Source organism: Oncorhynchus tshawytscha, linkage group LG03 (assembly GCF_018296145.1).
Source record: "Oncorhynchus tshawytscha isolate Ot180627B linkage group LG03, Otsh_v2.0, whole genome shotgun sequence".
NCBI classification, from domain to species: domain Eukaryota; kingdom Metazoa; phylum Chordata; class Actinopteri; order Salmoniformes; family Salmonidae; genus Oncorhynchus; species Oncorhynchus tshawytscha.
The window spans coordinates 2,563,953-2,580,180 of record NC_056431.1 but is presented as its reverse complement, the minus strand read 5'-3'; the positions used below and the strand labels follow the sequence as shown (position 1 = coordinate 2,580,180).

General features: G+C 45.8%; 1 protein-coding gene and 1 pseudogene across 12 annotated transcripts; one reads left to right on the top strand and one right to left on the bottom strand.

Moving 5' to 3' along the window:
* LOC121841155 overlaps window positions 1–2,958 on the top strand; it is an 11,422-nt pseudogene extending 8,464 nt beyond the window's left edge.
* Window positions 2,959–10,981: 8,023 nt separating this feature from the next.
* On the bottom strand, window positions 10,982–15,709 carry LOC121841097 (autotransporter adhesin BpaC-like). Of its 12 annotated transcripts, none has more exons than XM_042307451.1 (4): window positions 15,538–15,709; window positions 12,408–15,339; window positions 11,919–12,180; window positions 11,802–11,860 (listed from the first exon to the last, which is right to left on the bottom strand). In XM_042307451.1, exons 1-2 carry the CDS (start codon window positions 15,707–15,709, stop codon window positions 13,754–13,756), a joined length of 1,758 nt encoding a protein of 585 aa, XP_042163385.1. In that variant the 3' UTR covers window positions 11,802–11,860; window positions 11,919–12,180; window positions 12,408–13,753. The 12 variants fall into 12 exon arrangements, 9 of the variants coding, with proteins under 9 accessions (XP_042163385.1, XP_042163387.1, XP_042163389.1 ...); XM_042307453.1 differs by having other exon boundaries at window positions 11,802–11,918; window positions 11,964–12,180; XM_042307455.1 differs by having other exon boundaries at window positions 11,802–11,942; window positions 11,988–12,180.
* Window positions 15,710–16,228: the final 519 nt, after the last annotated feature.

Genomic DNA, 16,228 nt, shown 5'->3' with positions numbered 1-16,228 from the left:
AGGGACAGTGATAGAGGGAAAGAAGAGGGGTGGGGAGATGGAGGACAATGATAGAGGGAGAGAAGAGGGGTGGGGAGATGGAGGACAGTGATAGAGGGAGAGAAGAGGGGTGGGGAGATGGAGGACAGTGATAGAGGGAGAGAAGAGGGGTGGGGAGGTGGAGGACAGTGATAGAGGGAGAGAAGAGGGGTGGGGAGATGGAGGACAGTGATAGAGGGAGAGAGAAGGAGAGTGTGGAGGACAGTGATAGAGGGAGAGAAGAGGGGTGGGGAGGTGGAGGACAGTGATAGAGGGAGAGAAGAGGGGTGGGGAGATGGAGGACAATGATAGAGGGAGAGAAGAGGGGTGGGGAGATGGAGGACAGTGATAGAGGGAGAGAAGAGGGGTGGGGAGATGGAGGACAGTGATAGAGGGAGAGAAGAGGGGTGGGGAGATGGAGGACAGTGATGGAGGACAGTGATCGAGTGAGAGAAGAGGGGTGGGGAGATGGAGGACAGTGATAGAGAGAGAAGAGGGGTGGGGAGATGGAGGACAATGATAGAGGGAGAGAAGAGGGGTGGGGAGATGGAGGACAGTGATAGAGGGAGAGAAGAGGGGTGGGGAGATGGAGGACAGATGATAGAGGGAGAGAAGAGGGGTGGGGAGATGGAGGACAGTGATAGAGGGAGAGAAGAGGGGTGGGGAGATGGAGGACAGATAGAGGGAGAGAAGAGGGGTGGGGAGATGGAGGACAGTGATAGAGTGAGAGAAGAGGGGTGGGGAGATGGAGGACAGTGATAGAGGGAGAGAAGAGGGGTGGGGAGATGGAGGACAGTGATAGAGGGAGAGAGAAGGAGAGTGTGGAGGGGAAGGACAGAGATGGGGGAGAGATGGATGGGTGGGGTGAGTTGGCAGAGAGATGGAGAATTGTACTACCCACAAGTATTGCTGTATTTCCCAGTGTAATAATATCCTTTTCCCCACCTCTCTCTCCAGGCATTACAGTTCTTCTCTCTCTGACTGTCTTCATGTTGCTGGTGGCTGAGATTATGCCAGCTACCTCAGACTCCATACCACTAATAGGTAAGTAACTGTGTGTGTTTATGCAAGTGTGTGCGCATGCCTGGTGTGCGTACGCATTTAACTAGCCTGCTAATATATATAGTGACTTCGGAAAGTATTCAGACCCCTTGAATTTTTCCACATTTTGTTAGGTTACAGCCTTATTATAAAATGTATGAAATAGTTTTGTCCACTCATCAATTTACACACAATATCCCACAATGACAAAGCTAAAACAGGTTTTTAGAAATGTTTGCTAATTTATAAATATCAAATTTACATAAGTATTCAGACCCTTTACTCAGTACTTTGTTGGAGCACCTTTGGCAGCGATTCTACATTGAGTCTTGGGTATGACGCTACAAGCTTGGCACAGCTGTATTTGGGGAGTTTCTCCCATTCTTCTCTGCAGATCATCTCAAGCTCTGTCAGGTTGGATGGGGAGCGTTGTTGCACAGCTATTTCCAGGTCTCTCCAGAGATGTTCGATCGGGTTCAAGTCCGGGCTCTGGCTGGGCCACTCAAGGACATTCAGAGACTTGCCCTAAAGCCACTCCTGATTGCTCGCACCTGTGGACATATGAAGGCTTCCTGGCAGAGCGCAGCCCTGACCCTGTTGGTGCTGCCCCCTGGGGATGGAGTGTGGAAGTGGTAGTGTCTAATCATGCTCCTACGACCTAATCTACGGAACCTATTCCATTACAGTGTGTATAATACTGTGTCTCCATCCTAGGTCAGTATTTTGTGAGTACCATGGTTACCGTAGGGATGTCAGTGGTGGCGACTGTAGTTGTACTTCAGTACCATCACCACGATCCCAACAGTGGAGACATGCCTCAATGGGTGAGGCTCTCTGTCTGTCTACTGATTATGACGTGTGTCTGTGACTGTCTGTGTGTGTTCCTCTCATATCTGTGAATGTCTGCACCTTGTGTGTGTCCTGTCCTCTTCTATCAGGTGCAGTTTGTTCTGCTGCAGTACATTACCTGGTTCCTCTTATCTATGTGTGTGTGTCCTCTCCCTATCTCTGTTTCTTCTGCCACAATGGGTCTCTGGGTCCTCTTGCCTACTCTCTCTCTGTGTGTGTCTCTCAGGTTGAGTTGGTTCTACTCCAGTGGGTTCCCTGGTTTCTGAGGATGAAGCGTCCAGGAGAGTGGGGTGAGCTCACACCCCACCACAGCCCCTCCAACCCCCAGACCAAGACCTGCTTCTCTCCCCCTACCACCACCACCACCACCCCAGCCTCCTCCACCCTCCCCCAGAGCCTCACCTCTCTGCAGGCCAGTCTAAGCCAGCTCAGTCAGCCCCTACCACACCCACCGTCCAACCCAAACCTCCAGTCCTATCCCAACCATAACCCAAACCTCCAGCCTAACATCCACCCTACCCCAAATCTCCCCTCCACCCCCACCCCCACCCTCAGCCAAATGGACACCGGCCCTACATTGGCCTCCAGAATCCTATTGAACCAGACCCTGCTGTCACCTGGAGAGGAGGAGGAGGAGGAAGGGGTTCTGACACCCCAATCCTACACCACCACCCACCCTCCTCCACAATGTTTGGTAGCCCCCCTCCACAACCCCCCACATCTCTGGACCCTGACCCCTCAGGCTCCAGCTGTGTGGAGGCTGGGGCTGGAGCAGTCGAAGCGGGTACTTGCCATGCCCAGGCCAGGGTGTTCCAGGCTGGGGTAGTGGAGGCCCAGCTCCAGGCCCTGCTGGAGGAAGTGCAGTTCCTGGCCAATCGTTTCCGTGAGCAGGACCGCAGGGTGAGCGTGGCGGAGAAGTGGCAGTTTGCAGCGGCGGTCATCGACCGTCTGTGTCTGGTGGGGTTCAGTGTGTTCAACATCATTTGTACCATCACCATCCTCATGGCCGCACCCAACTTTGTGGAGGCCGCCTCCAAGGACTTCTTCTGAGAAGGAGAGAGGGGCAGGAGGAGAGAGGGGGAAGAGGAGAGGGGGAGAAGGGGAAGAGGAAAGAGGGGGAGGAGAGAGGGGGAAGAGGAGAGAGGGGGAGGAGGAGAGAGGGGGAAGAGGAGAAAGGGGGAGAGGATAGATAGGGAAGAGAGAGGGGAGGTGGAGAGGGGGAAGAGGATAGATGGGGGAGAGGATAGATGGGGAAGAAAGAGGGGAGGTGGAGAGGGGGAAGAGGAGAGAGGGGGAGAGGATAGAGGGGGAAGAGAGAGGGGGAAGAGGAGAGAGGGGGAAGAGGAGAAAGGGGAGAGATAGATGGGGAAGAGAGAGGGGAGGTGAAGAGGGGGAAGAGGAGAAAGGGGGAGAGGATAGATGGGGAGAGGATAGATGGGGAACAAAGAGGGGAGGTGGAGAGGGGGAAGAGGAGAGAGGGGGAGAGGATAGAGGGGGGGAGAGAGGGGAGGAGGAGAGAGGGGGAGGAGGAGAGAGGGGGAGGAGGAGGGAGGGTGGGGAGAGAGGGGGAGGAGGAGAGAGGGGGAGGAGGAGAGAAGGGGAAGAGGAGGGAGGAGAGGACCATTGCTATCTTAATGGACTATGGCTGTACAGACTTACCATGTGGAAACTGGACAGTCACTTGAGTTTCTTGTCACCTCATCATGTTACAAAAAGTGAACTTGTGATTCTACATGGTGGAACTGTTTTAAATACTGCTGTTCATCTGAACTTTGTGGCTATGGATAAGTGTCACCTTAATGATTAAAACGTCAGTATAAATCAGATATGTGGCCTGCCCAAATTCAAAGTGCTTACTGTGCAATTCTTCTGTCGTCTGGGTCTTCATGCCCAGTTTGGCTAATGTAGGGAGTTATGTGTCCAATCCTTCACTGATGATGATGTTATTGTCCTTTGGCCATGTGTTAATGAATGTGATATGATGGTGGGAATTGGACAGAGTGATCCGAGCTCAAACTGGGCAGGCCTCAGCTCAGCACTGCTGCAGCCAAAAGACCCACTCACAGACGTGTGAATTATTCACAAAAAAACATGTTGATTTTGGCACCAGATTCTGGCAAGAGAAACTTTCTCTGTTCTCACTCTCTCTCTCGCTCACTGTCACTTTCAAATAATACTTTTAATAAATAAAACATAACTGGTTGTTGAGAGACAAGAGGAAGGAGGAACTACAATAGGTGTCAGTCTACGTTTTGCATCTCAAAATAAATCATCTTATTTTCTACTTTTCTATGTCTTTTCTGGACAGTCTCCCTCCGATCGAAGACGCAGAGACAGAGAGTAGTTAACAGAGACAGAGAGTAGTTAACAGAGACAGAGAGTAGTTAACAGAGACAAAGAGTAGTTAACAGAGACAGAGAGTAGTTAACAGAGACTGAGAGTTGTTAACAGAGACAGAGAGTAGTTAACAGAGACGCAGAGTAGTTAACAGAGACGTAGAGACAGAGAGTAGTTAACAGAGACAGAGAGTAGTTAACAGAGACGCAGAGTAGTTAACAGAGACAGAGAGTAGTTAACAGAGACAGAGAGTAGTTAACAGAGACAGAGAGTAGTTAACAGAGACAGAGAGTAGTTAACAGAGACAGAGACAGAGAGTAGTTAACAGAGGGAGAGACGCAGAGACAGAGAGTAGTTAACAGAGACGCAGAGACAGAGAGTAGTTAACAGAGACGCAGAGACAAAGAGTAGTTAACAGAGACAGAGAGTAGTTAACAGAGACGCAGAGACAGAGAGTAGTTAACAGAGACGCAGAGACAGAGAGTAGTTAACAGAGACGCAGAGACAGAGAGTAGTTAACAGAGACAGAGAGTAGTTAACAGAGACGCAGAGACAGAGAGTAGTTAACAGAGACGCAGAGACAGAGAGTAGTTAACAGAGACGCAGAGACAGAGAGTAGTTAACAGAGACGCAGAGACAGAGAGTAGTTAACAGAGGGAGAGAGTAGTTAACAGGGACGCAGAGGGAGAGGTGGAGGAAGGGAAGGAGAGGGAGAGATGCAGAGACAGAGAGTAGTTAACAGAGACGCAGAGGAGAGGTGGAGGAAGGGAAGGAGAGAGAGAGATGCAGAGACAGAGAGTAGTTAACAGAGACGCAGAGACAGAGAGTAGTTAACAGAGATGCAGAGACAGAGAGTAGTTAACAGAGATGCAGAGACAGAGAGTAGTTAACAGGGACGCAGAGGACGAGGTGGAGGAAGGGAAGGAGAGGGAGAGATGCAGAGACAGAGAGTAGTTAACAGAGACAGAGAGTAGTTAACAGAGACGCAGAGACAGAGAGTAGTTAACAGAGACAGAGAGTAGTTAACAGAGACGCAGAGACAGAGAGTAGTTAACAGAGACGCAGAGACAGAGAGTAGTTAACAGAGACGCAGAGACAGAGAGTAGTTAACAGAGACGCAGAGACAGAGAGTAGTTAACAGAGACAGAGACAGAGAGTAGTTAACAGAGACGCAGAGACAGAGAGTAGTTAACAGAGACAGAGAGTAGTTAACAGAGACGCAGAGACAGAGAGTAGTTAACAGAGACGCAGAGACAGAGAGTAGTTAACAGAGACAGAGAGTAGTTAACAGAGACGCAGAGACAGAGAGTAGTTAACAGAGACGCAGAGACAGAGACAGAGAGAGTAGTTAACAGAGACGCAGAGACAGAGAGTAGTTAACAGAGATGCAGAGACAGAGAGTAGTTAACAGAGACGCAGAGACAGAGAGTAGTTAACAGAGACGCAGAGACAGAGAGTAGTTACACAGATGCAGAGAGAGAGTAGTTAACAGAGACGCAGAGACAGAGGTGGAGGAAGGGAAGGAGAGGGAGCGATGCAGAGACAGAGAGTAGTTAACAGGGACGCAGAGGACGAGGTGGAGGAAGGGAAGGAGAGGGAGAGATGCAGAGACAGAGAGTAGTTAACAGAGACAGAGAGTAGTTAACAGAGATGCAGAGACAGAGAGTAGTTAACAGAGGGAGAGAGTAGTTAACAGGGACGCAGAGGGAGAGGTGGAGGAAGGGAAGGAGAGGGAGCGATGCAGAGACAGAGAGTAGTTAACAGGGACGCAGAGGACGAGGTGGAGGAAGGGAAGGAGAGGGAGAGATGCAGAGACAGAGAGTAGTTAACAGGGACGCAGAGGGAGAGATGCAGAGACAGAGAGTAGTTAACAGGGACGCAGAGGGAGAGGTGGAGGAAGGGAAGAAGAGGGAGAGATGCAGAGACAGACAGAGACAGAGGCAGAGAGAGATATGGGATAGAGATAGGCAGAGAGAGATTGAGTGATGCATAGTGAGTTAGGGAGAGGATGAGAGAGAGATATGTAGAGGGGAGAAATGGGGGTAGAGGAAAGTGCTGACAACGCAAGTGGTAGAGAAACAGGGTTTTAACTGATTGGTCGTTAATGGAGGAGGGGGCGGGAGAGAGGGTGATTGGCGATTCTATATCTGACAGCAGTACTAAACAGCTTCAATGTAGCATTATGAGTGAGACAGGGCCTAATTGAGTGGACAGAGAAAATACATACATAAACACATACAGTGCCTTCAGAAAGTATACAAACACCTTGACGACTTCCACATTTTGTTATGTTACACCCTGAATTCAAAATATATATTCTCACCCATTTACACACATAATGACAGAGTGAAAACAGCAGTGAGTCTCCTGGGTATGTCTCTAAGAGCTGTGAGTCTCTCTGGGTATGTCTCCAAGAGCTGTGAGTCTCTCTTTGTAAGTCTCTAAGAGCTGTGAGTCTCTCTGGGTATGTCTCCAAGAGCTGTGAGTCTCTCTTTGTAAGTCTCTAAGAGCTGTGAGTCTCTCTTTGTAAGTCTCTAAGAGCTGTGAGTCTCTCTTTGTAAGTCTCTAAGAGCTGTGAGTCTCTCTTTGTAAGTCTCTAAGAGCTGTGAGTCTCTCTTTGTAAGTCTCTAAGAGCTGTGAGTCTCTCTGGGTAAGTCTCTAAGAGCTGTGAGTCTCTCTTTGTAAGTCTCTAAGAGCTGTGAGTCTCTCTGGGTAAGTCTCTAAGAGCTGTGAGTCTCTCTTTGTAAGTCTCTAAGAGCTGTGAGTCTCTCTGGGTAAGTCTCTAAGAGCTGTGAGTCTCTCTTTGTAAGTCTCTAAGAGCTGTGAGTCTCTCTGGGTAAGTCTCTAAGAGCTGTGAGTCTCTCTTTGTAAGTCTCTAAGAGCTGTGAGTCTCTCTTTGTAAGTCTCTAAGAACTGTGAGTCTCTCTTTTCAAGTCTCTAAGAGATGTGAGTCTCTCTTTGTAAGTCTCTAAGAGCTGTGAGTCTCTCTTTGTAAGTCTCTAAGAGCTGTGAGTCTCTCTGGGTAAGTCTCTAAGAGCTGTGAGTCTCTCTTTGTAAGTCTCTAAGAACTGTGAGTCTCTCTTTTCAAGTCTCTAAGAGATGTGAGTCTCTCTTCGTAAGTCTCTAAGAGCTGTGAGTCTCTCTTTGTAAGTCTCTAAGAGCTGTGAGTCTCTCTGGGTAAGTCTCTAAGAGCTGTGAGTCTCTCTTTGTAAGTCTCTAAGAGCTTTCTACACCTGGATTATTCTTTTCAAGTCTTCAAGTTATGTGAAATTGGTTTTCGATCATTGCTAGACAACCATTTTGAGGTCTTGCCATAGATTTTCAAGTCGATTTAAATCAAAACTGTAACTCGGCTACTCAGAAACATTCACTTCTTATTGGTAAGCAACTCCAGTGTATATTTGGCCATGTGTTTTAGGTTATTGTCCTGCTGAAAGGTGAATTCATGTCTCAGTGTCTGGTGGAAAACAGACTGAACCAGGTTCTCCTCTAGGATTTTTCCTGTGCTTAGCTTCATTCAGTTTCTGTTTTTCTCCTGAACCACCGGCCCCCAGTAATGTGTTCTATTGGATTTGCCCCAAACATTCAGGACAAAAAGTTCATTGTTTTGCCACAATCCATTTTTGCAGTATTACTTTAGCAGCTTGTTGCTAACAGGACACTTGTTTTGGAATTGTTTTATTCTGTACAGGCTTCCTTCTTGTCCCTCTATACGTTTTGTGGAGTAACTACAATGTTGTTTATCCATCCTCAGTTTTTTCCTATGACAGCCATTAAACTCTAACTGTTTTAAAGTCACCATTGTCCTCATGGTGAAATCTCTGAATGGTTTCCTTCCTCTCCAGCAACTGAGTTAGGAATGATGCCTGTATCTTTGTAGTGACTGGGTGTATTAATACACCATCCAAAGTGTAATTAATGATTTCACCCTGATCAAAGGGATATTCAAAGTCCAGAACAGACAATGGGAGGCACACAGTACTACAGTACATGGAACCATGGCTACAACTCTATTCCACATCAGGTAACTGATGCAAGCATTAGGATTAGATTTAAAAAAACAGATAAAAATACACCTTATGGAACAGCAGGGGCTGTGAAGATACACAAACTCTACACACACGTACACATGGATTTTGTATTGTAGATATGTGATAGTAGAGTTGTGGCCTGAGGGAACACACTTAATATGTTGTGAACAGTGTCATGAAATGTAATGTCATTTAAGGTCATCTTTTTGAATGTTCTGGAACCCAGAATGAGAAGCTGCTGCTGCTTTGGCTAATGGGGATCCTTAATAAATACAAATACAAATGTCTACTTTTTATTTTTACCCATCTACCAATAGGTGCCCTTCTCTATGAGGCATTGCAAAACCTCTTTGGTCTTTGTGGTTGAATCTGTGTTTTAAATTCATTGGTTGAACGAAGGACCTTAAATATAATTGTGTGTGTGGGGTACAGAGATGAGGTAGTTATTCAAAAACCGTGTTAAAACACTATTATCCCACACAGAGTGAGTCCACGCAATGTGAATTGTTAAGAGCATGTTTACTCCTCAACTTATTTAGGCTGGTCATAACAAAGGGGGTGAAACTTGTTGACTCTAGACATTTTAGGTTTTCATTTTTAGGTCATTAGGAAAAATGTGGAAAAACATAATTCCTCTTTGACATTATGGGGTATTGTGTGTAGGCCAGTGACAAAACAATCTATTTAATCCATTTTAGAATAAGGCTGTAATGTAACAAGATGTGGGAAAAGTCCTCTGTCCTGTCGCAGTTCACACATTTGCACAGGGATGCATCCACCCACCTCTTTGTGCAATGCTGCCAGATGATGTCTGCTCAGTTGGAAAATGAGAAAAGAGGGAAAAGAATGAATGAATGAAGATAAATAATGATTTATAGTCGCATTGAAAATATGTTCTAGCACTGTTCTAGCCGTATAGGGACGTTCAGGTTGGATTTCTCCTGGGCTAAAGGACCCAAAGACATATCAACTGAATCTTTTCTGTTTAGAGTTGAGAGACAACTTTTCAAGTCAGTGTTTCAAAACAAGAGTGTATATTTAGTGTCTCTCTGTGTCAGTCAGACAGTGGTATGTGATATCAACACCCCCTCTAATCAATACGGCTTGATTAGTGGTTGTAGATGGCTCTCTGTGGGTCGATAAGGAGACACTTTCTGTCCAGTGGATAATTGTCTTAAAACTCTCATTACAGGAAAAGAGAAAGAGGGGGAGGAAAGGCAGAGAAGAGGAAGAGAGAGAGGAAGAGAGAGCAGCTGGAGGTGGTAATATGTCCATTCTGATTTAAGATGCGTAGAAAATGGTGTAATAGTGGAAATGGTCCATTCTGAGTGCAGCAGAAAACCGACTTATCTTAGATTTTATTTGGCTTCAGTGGAACAACATTATTATCTCTTCATCACCTGATATCTACCAGGGTGTTTATCAATGAAATAATCGATGGACAAACACAAACACAGTCTGGTGTCAAGTGCCCCCCCACACACACTTTCCATTCTTGGGCACTAGAAACTGGGTAATTGAGATTAGAGTTGGAGACACCAAAGGCGAGAAGACATCAATGTTTTGCATTAATAAATCATTTCATTTAAAATAATGTTACAATTCATTACAATAAGTCAACAAGTTAAATTACTAAATGACTTCAGCTTTCATCAATTCAACCCTGTGTGGTTCTCTTCAGATTGTTTTATTTTCTCATTTGCTTGATTTGTCAGACAGGTGAAGATACTGTAGGATAAGAGAAGTAGAGCTTGCTTAATATCTTAAATAAAGAGTTGACGATGAGAGACAGAGGAGTGTTTGAGAGAGAGATATCACAGATTACAGGGCAAGATAGCAGAGACATGATTGACAAGTGAAGCAGCCTATGGGAGTGAGACATGATGATCCATTGCGTAACAGCCTAAGCCTGTTGGAGATTCAGGTCCCAAATCAAATCACTCACAGATACAGGAAAACCCATTGGTGTAGCGGTGCCTGGAGAAGTGAGTACACCATCATTTTGCCAGAAAAATCTTTCATAGAAAAACAACAAATGCATGTTAAGCCCACATCAATGCTTATACCGCACAAGGAGACCATTTTTTAGGTCTGGGAAAAATATAAAATACTATTTTTGGGAGGGTCTAGTTGCCCTTTAAAATAATTAAGCAACTAGCCAAATACCATGTGGCTCGCAGTGTCTGTACTCTACAATGTAGGCCTACAGTAGAGTACATGTGATTGCAGAGTTTTCAAAAGAAATGCCCTCCAGATTGATACAATCATAATTATATCATGTAGGCCTAATTTGTAGTCAACATTTAAAGATGCACTATACAGAAATAGCTCCACCATTTCCTGGTTGCTAAAATTCAAAGTTCACCTAATTTCAGTTTGTGACAAAACAATAAGTAATTGTATAGTCTTTGTACAATCTCAACCTCTGCAATACGTTTTCACATTTCTATGTGAACTTGTTTGGTTGCACAAAGTTACATATGGCAGCTTCCATTTGAAAGTTTTCCTTGGGAAAGCATTTGGAAATGTTCATTCAAAAACAGCACATAATGACTAATTTTGCACGCCCAATTTTTCAGTTTTTGATTAGTTAAAAAAGTTTGAAATATCCAATAAATATCGTTCCACTTCATGATTGTGTCCAACTTGTTGTTGATTCTTCACAAAAAAATACAGTTTTATATCTTTATGTTTGAAGCCTGAAATGTGGCAAAAGGTCGCAAAGTTCAAGGGGGCCGAATACTTTCGCAAGGCACTGTACCTCCGTGCAGCTCCTACTACACCACTGTTTAAACCTCAGTGGGGTTTAGGGTGTATACCTCTGTGTAGCTCCTACTACACCACTGTTTAAACCTCTGTGGGGTTTAGAGCGTATACCTCCTACACCTCTGTTTAAACCTCAGTGGGGTTTAGGGTGTATACCTCTGTGTAGCTCCTACTACACCACTGTTTAAACCTCAGTGGGGTTTAGAGCGTATACCTCTGTGTAGCTCCTACTACACCACTGTTTAAACCTCTGTGGGGTTTAGAGCGTATACCTCCTACACCTCTGTTTAAACCTCAGTGGGGTTTAGGGTGTATACCTCTGTGTAGCTCCTACTACACCACTGTTTAAACCTCAGTGGGGTTTAGAGCGTATACCTCTGTGTAGCTCCTACTACACCACTGTTTAAACCTCTGTGGGGTTTAGAGCGTATACCTCCTACACCTCTGTTTAAACCTCAGTGGGGTTTAGGGTGTATACCTCTGTGTAGCTCCTACTACACCACTGTTTAAACCTCAGTGGGGTTTAGGGTGTATACCTCTGTGTAGCTCCTACTACACCACTGTTTTAAACCTCAGTGGGCTACTACACCACTGTTTAAACCTCTGTGGGGTTTAGGGTGTACCTCTGTGTAGCTCCTACTACACCACTGTTTAAACCTCTGTGTGGTTTAGGGTGTATACCTCCTACACCTCTGTTTAAACCTCTGTGTGGTTTAGGGTGTATACCTCTGTGTAGCTCCTACTACACCACTGTTTAAACCTCTGTGGGGTTTAGGGTGTATACCTCTGTGTAGCTCCTACTACACCACTGTTTAAACCTCTGTGGGGTTTAGGGTGTATACCTCTGTGTAGCTCCTACTACACCACTGTTTAAACCTCAGTGGGCTTTAGGGTGTATACCTCCTACACCACTGTTTAAACCTCTGTGGGGTTTAGGGTGTATACCTCCTACACCTCTGTTTAAACCTCTGTGGGGTTTAGGGTGTATACCTCCTACACCTCTGTTTAAACCTCTGTGGGGTTTAGGGTGTATACCTTCGTGTAGCTCCTACTACACCACTGTTTAAACCTCTGTGGGGTTTAGGGTGTATACCTCCTACACCTCTGTTTAAACCTCTGTGGGGTTTAGGGTGTATACCTCTGTGTAGCTCCTACTACACCACCACTGTGGGGTTTAAACCTCTGTTTAAACCTCTGGGGTTTAGGGTGTATACCTCTGTGTAGCTCCTACTACACCACTGTTTAAACCACCACTGTGGGGTTTAGGGTGTATACCTCCTACACCTCTGTTTAAACCTCTGTGGGGTTTAGGGTGTATACCTCCTACACCTCTGTTTAAACCTCTGTGGGGTTTAGGGTGTATACCTTCGTGTAGCTCCTACTACACCACTGTTTAAACCTCTGTGGGGTTTAGGGCGTATACCTCCGTGTAGCTCCTACTACACCACTGTTTAAACCTCTGTGGGGTTTAGAGCGTATACCTCCTACACCTCTGTTTAAACATCTGTGGGGTTTAGGGTGTATACCTCCGTGTAGCTCCTACTACACCACTGGGAAACCCTGCTGTAGGTTAACACTGCATTTAAAGATGTGTGTGGTGTTGCATCAGCATCCAACGATAACATCCACCAGATATAGAATCAGGTGTGTTACTGCTTGGCTGGGGCAAAAGCCTGCACCCACACCGGCCCTCTTTTAGAATACTGGCCAGTCCTGTTCTATAGGACAGATCTAGTGTTTCTCAGTGGGAGGGAGACCCCTGCAGGTCGTTCTGAACACTGCAGCTTCTTCAGATACACAAGGACCAATATTTCAATTGAACCAAAGACTCACCTAAACCAACACCATAGACATATCCTACAGACTGACAATCACAGTGTGTTTCTAAAGCATCACACCTTTTCTCAAGAACAGAAAGACACAAAACATGTAAATCGAGATGCACTTCTGAGTTCAGTGTTATGAACTCACGGTTAGGCATCAGCAGAACAGAAAACTTAGCATAGAATGAATACATATTGAGCTTAACGTGGTCAACATCTTACAGGGTTCTTTTTGTGCTATTCTGTCCAATGTCTGAAATGTCCACATTAAAAATGATATTTATATGTCTTTAGGAGGTACACAAAACACACAGGTGAAGTAAACATGTTCCTTGTTCAGGTATCTGTCAAGATGGCAGAATACTTTCCTGGGATCCAATTCCTACATGATGAGCATTATGTGTGTGTGTGTGTGTTTGTGTGTGTGTGTGTGTGTGTGTGTGTTTTTTAATGAGAAGGTTTGTGTATTCAAAAAATAGCTTATGGGCAATTTCAGCATCTGTAAACCGAAACAGAACCAGCAGCTGAAACACACATGCTATCCTTGGTTCTGCTCGGCCCAATAGTCACAAATAAAGGAAATGTATGGTTTCTCTCTCTCTCTGTAATAGTCTCTTCAGTAGATCTCTTTGAAATGGAGATAGTGGCTACAAACAGGAGATAATATCCATATGTCAATCTGTCTGTGTGGTTCATGAGTCCAGTCTCTTGTATCATGGGGCCGGTTCCCTCCGTCTGTCTGTCTAGACTCATTCTGGGAGTTGAGTTCAGAGTCAGAGAGAAGGGTTGTTTCTACCTCCAGGGTTCCAACCTAGACTCTCACAGCTGTCCATAATCAGTCGACACACACACACACACACACACACACAGTTCCTGTTTTAGAACTTTTCAGATGCATCTCCTCAGTCCATCACCACTAGCCATTTCCTCTTTTAGAACAGGTTCTGTTCCATCACCACCAGCCGTTTCCTCTTTTAGAACAGGTTCTGTTCCATCACCACCAGCCGTTTCCTCTTTTAGAACAGGTTCTGTTCCATCACCACCAGCCGTTTCCTCTTTTAGAACAGGTTCTGTTCCATCACCACTAGCCATTTCCTGTTTTAGAACAGGTTCTGTTCCATCACCACCAGCCGTTTCCTCTTTTAGAACAGGTTCTGTTCCATCACCACCAGCCGTTTCCTCTTTTAGAACAGGTTCTGTTCCATCACCACTAGCCATTTCCTCTTTCAGAACAGGTTCTGTTCTATCACCACCAGCCGTTTCCTCTTTTAGAAAAGGTTCTGTTCCATCACCACCAGCCGTTTCCTCTTTTAGAACAGGTTCTGTTCCATCACCACCAGCCGTTTCCTCTTTTAGAACAGGTTCTGTTCCATCACCACCAGCCGTTTCCTCTTTTAGAACAGGTTCTGTTCCATCACCACCAGCCATTTCCTGTTTTAGAACAGGTTCTGTTCCATCACCACCAGCCGTTTCCTCTTTTAGAACAGGTTCTGTTCCATCACCACCAGCCGTTTCCTCTTTTAGAACAGGTTCTGTTCCATCACCACTAGCCGTTTCCTCTTTCAGAACAGGTTCTGTTCTATCACCACCAGCCGTTTCCTCTTTTAGAAAAGGTTCTGTTCCATCACCACCAGCCGTTTCCTCTTTTAGAACAGGTTCTGTTCCATCACCACCAGCCGTTTCCTCTTTTAGAACAGGTTCTGTTCCAACACCACCAGCCGTTTCCTCTTTTAGAACAGGTTCTGTTCCAACACCACCAGCCATTTCCTCTTTTAGAACAGGTTCTGTTCCATCACCACCAGACGTTTCCTCTTTTAGAACAGGTTCTGTTCCATCACCACCAGCCGTTTCCTCTTTTAGAACAGGTTCTGTTCCATCACCACCAGCCGTTTCCTCTTTTAGAACAGGTTCTGTTCCATCACCACCAGCCGTTTCCTCTTTGAGAATAGGTTCTGTTCCATCACCACCAGCCGTTTCCTCTTTTAGAACAGGTTCTGTTCCATCACCGCCAGCCGTTTCCTCTTTTAGAACAGGTTCTGTTCCATCACCACCAGCCGTTTCCTCTTTGAGAATAGGTTCTGTTCCATCACCACCAGCCGTTTCCTCTTTTAGAACAGGTTCTGTTCCATCACCGTCAGCCGTTTCCTCTTTTAGAACAGGTTCTGTTCCAACACCACCAGCCGTTTCCTCTTTTAGAACAGGTTCTGTTCCATCACCACCAGCCGTTTCCTCTTTTAGAACAGGTTCTGTTCCATCACCACCAGCCGTTTCCTCTTTTAGAACAGGTTCTGTTCCAGCACCACCAGCCGTTTCCTCTTTTAGAACAGGTTCTGTTCCATCACCACCAGCCGTTTCCTCTTTTAGAACAGGTTCTGTTCCATCACCACCAGCCGTTTCCTCTTTTAGAACAGGTTCTGTTCCATCACCACCAGCCGTTTCCTCTTTTAGAACAGGTTCTGTTCCATCACCACCAGCCGTTTCCTCTTTTAGAACAGGTTCTGTTCCAGCACCACCAGCCGTTTCCTCTTTTAGAACAGGTTCTGTTCCAGCACCACCAGCCGTTTCCTCTTTTAGAACAGGTTCTGTTCCAGCACCACCAGCCGTTTCCTCTTTTAGAACAGGTTCTGTTCCAGCACCACCAGCCGTTCCCTCTTTTAGAACAGTTCCAGCACCCGTTTCCTCTTTTAGAACAGGTTCTGTTCCATCACCACCAGCCGTTTCCTCTTTTAGAACAGGTTCTGTTCCATCAACACCAGCCGTTTCCTCTTTTAGAACAGGTTCTGTTCCAGCACCACCAGCCGTTTCCTCTTTTAGAACAGGTTCTGTTCCATCACCACCAGCCATTTCCTCTTTTAGAACAGGTTCTGTTCCAGCATCTGTATCCCTCTTTTGTTCTCTTCTTCCACTGCACTCTGTTCCAGTCCAGAGCACTCCAAAGTGGCCACAAAACACCCAATGGCCTTGCACATTGTCAAATCCCTTGTCCAATATCGTCCCAGAGAACCATCTCCTTCATCCAATCCCACCACAAGACGTTAGCCTCCTTAGCCAATAGTCACAGGTCTCCATGGAGTTTTGACCAAAGAGGTGATGCGATGTATGAAGGCATGTATCTACGTTTTTAGAGTTAGTTATTCACCTGTACAAACCTGCTGTATGTTTCTACTGTAGCTTCCTGTTGGCTTGTGTTTATATCGTGTGCTTGGGGTGTATTCAAGGGTGAATAACAGCTTAAGTTGTAGTGTGCGTCATTGTTTCTCCTTCAGTCAATCCAGAAGTTGTTCATTTGTAGTTTGATGGTGTGTGGTGGTTGTTGATCTGTAGTTGCTGTTAATGGTATGTAGAAGTTGTAGTTTGTAGTAG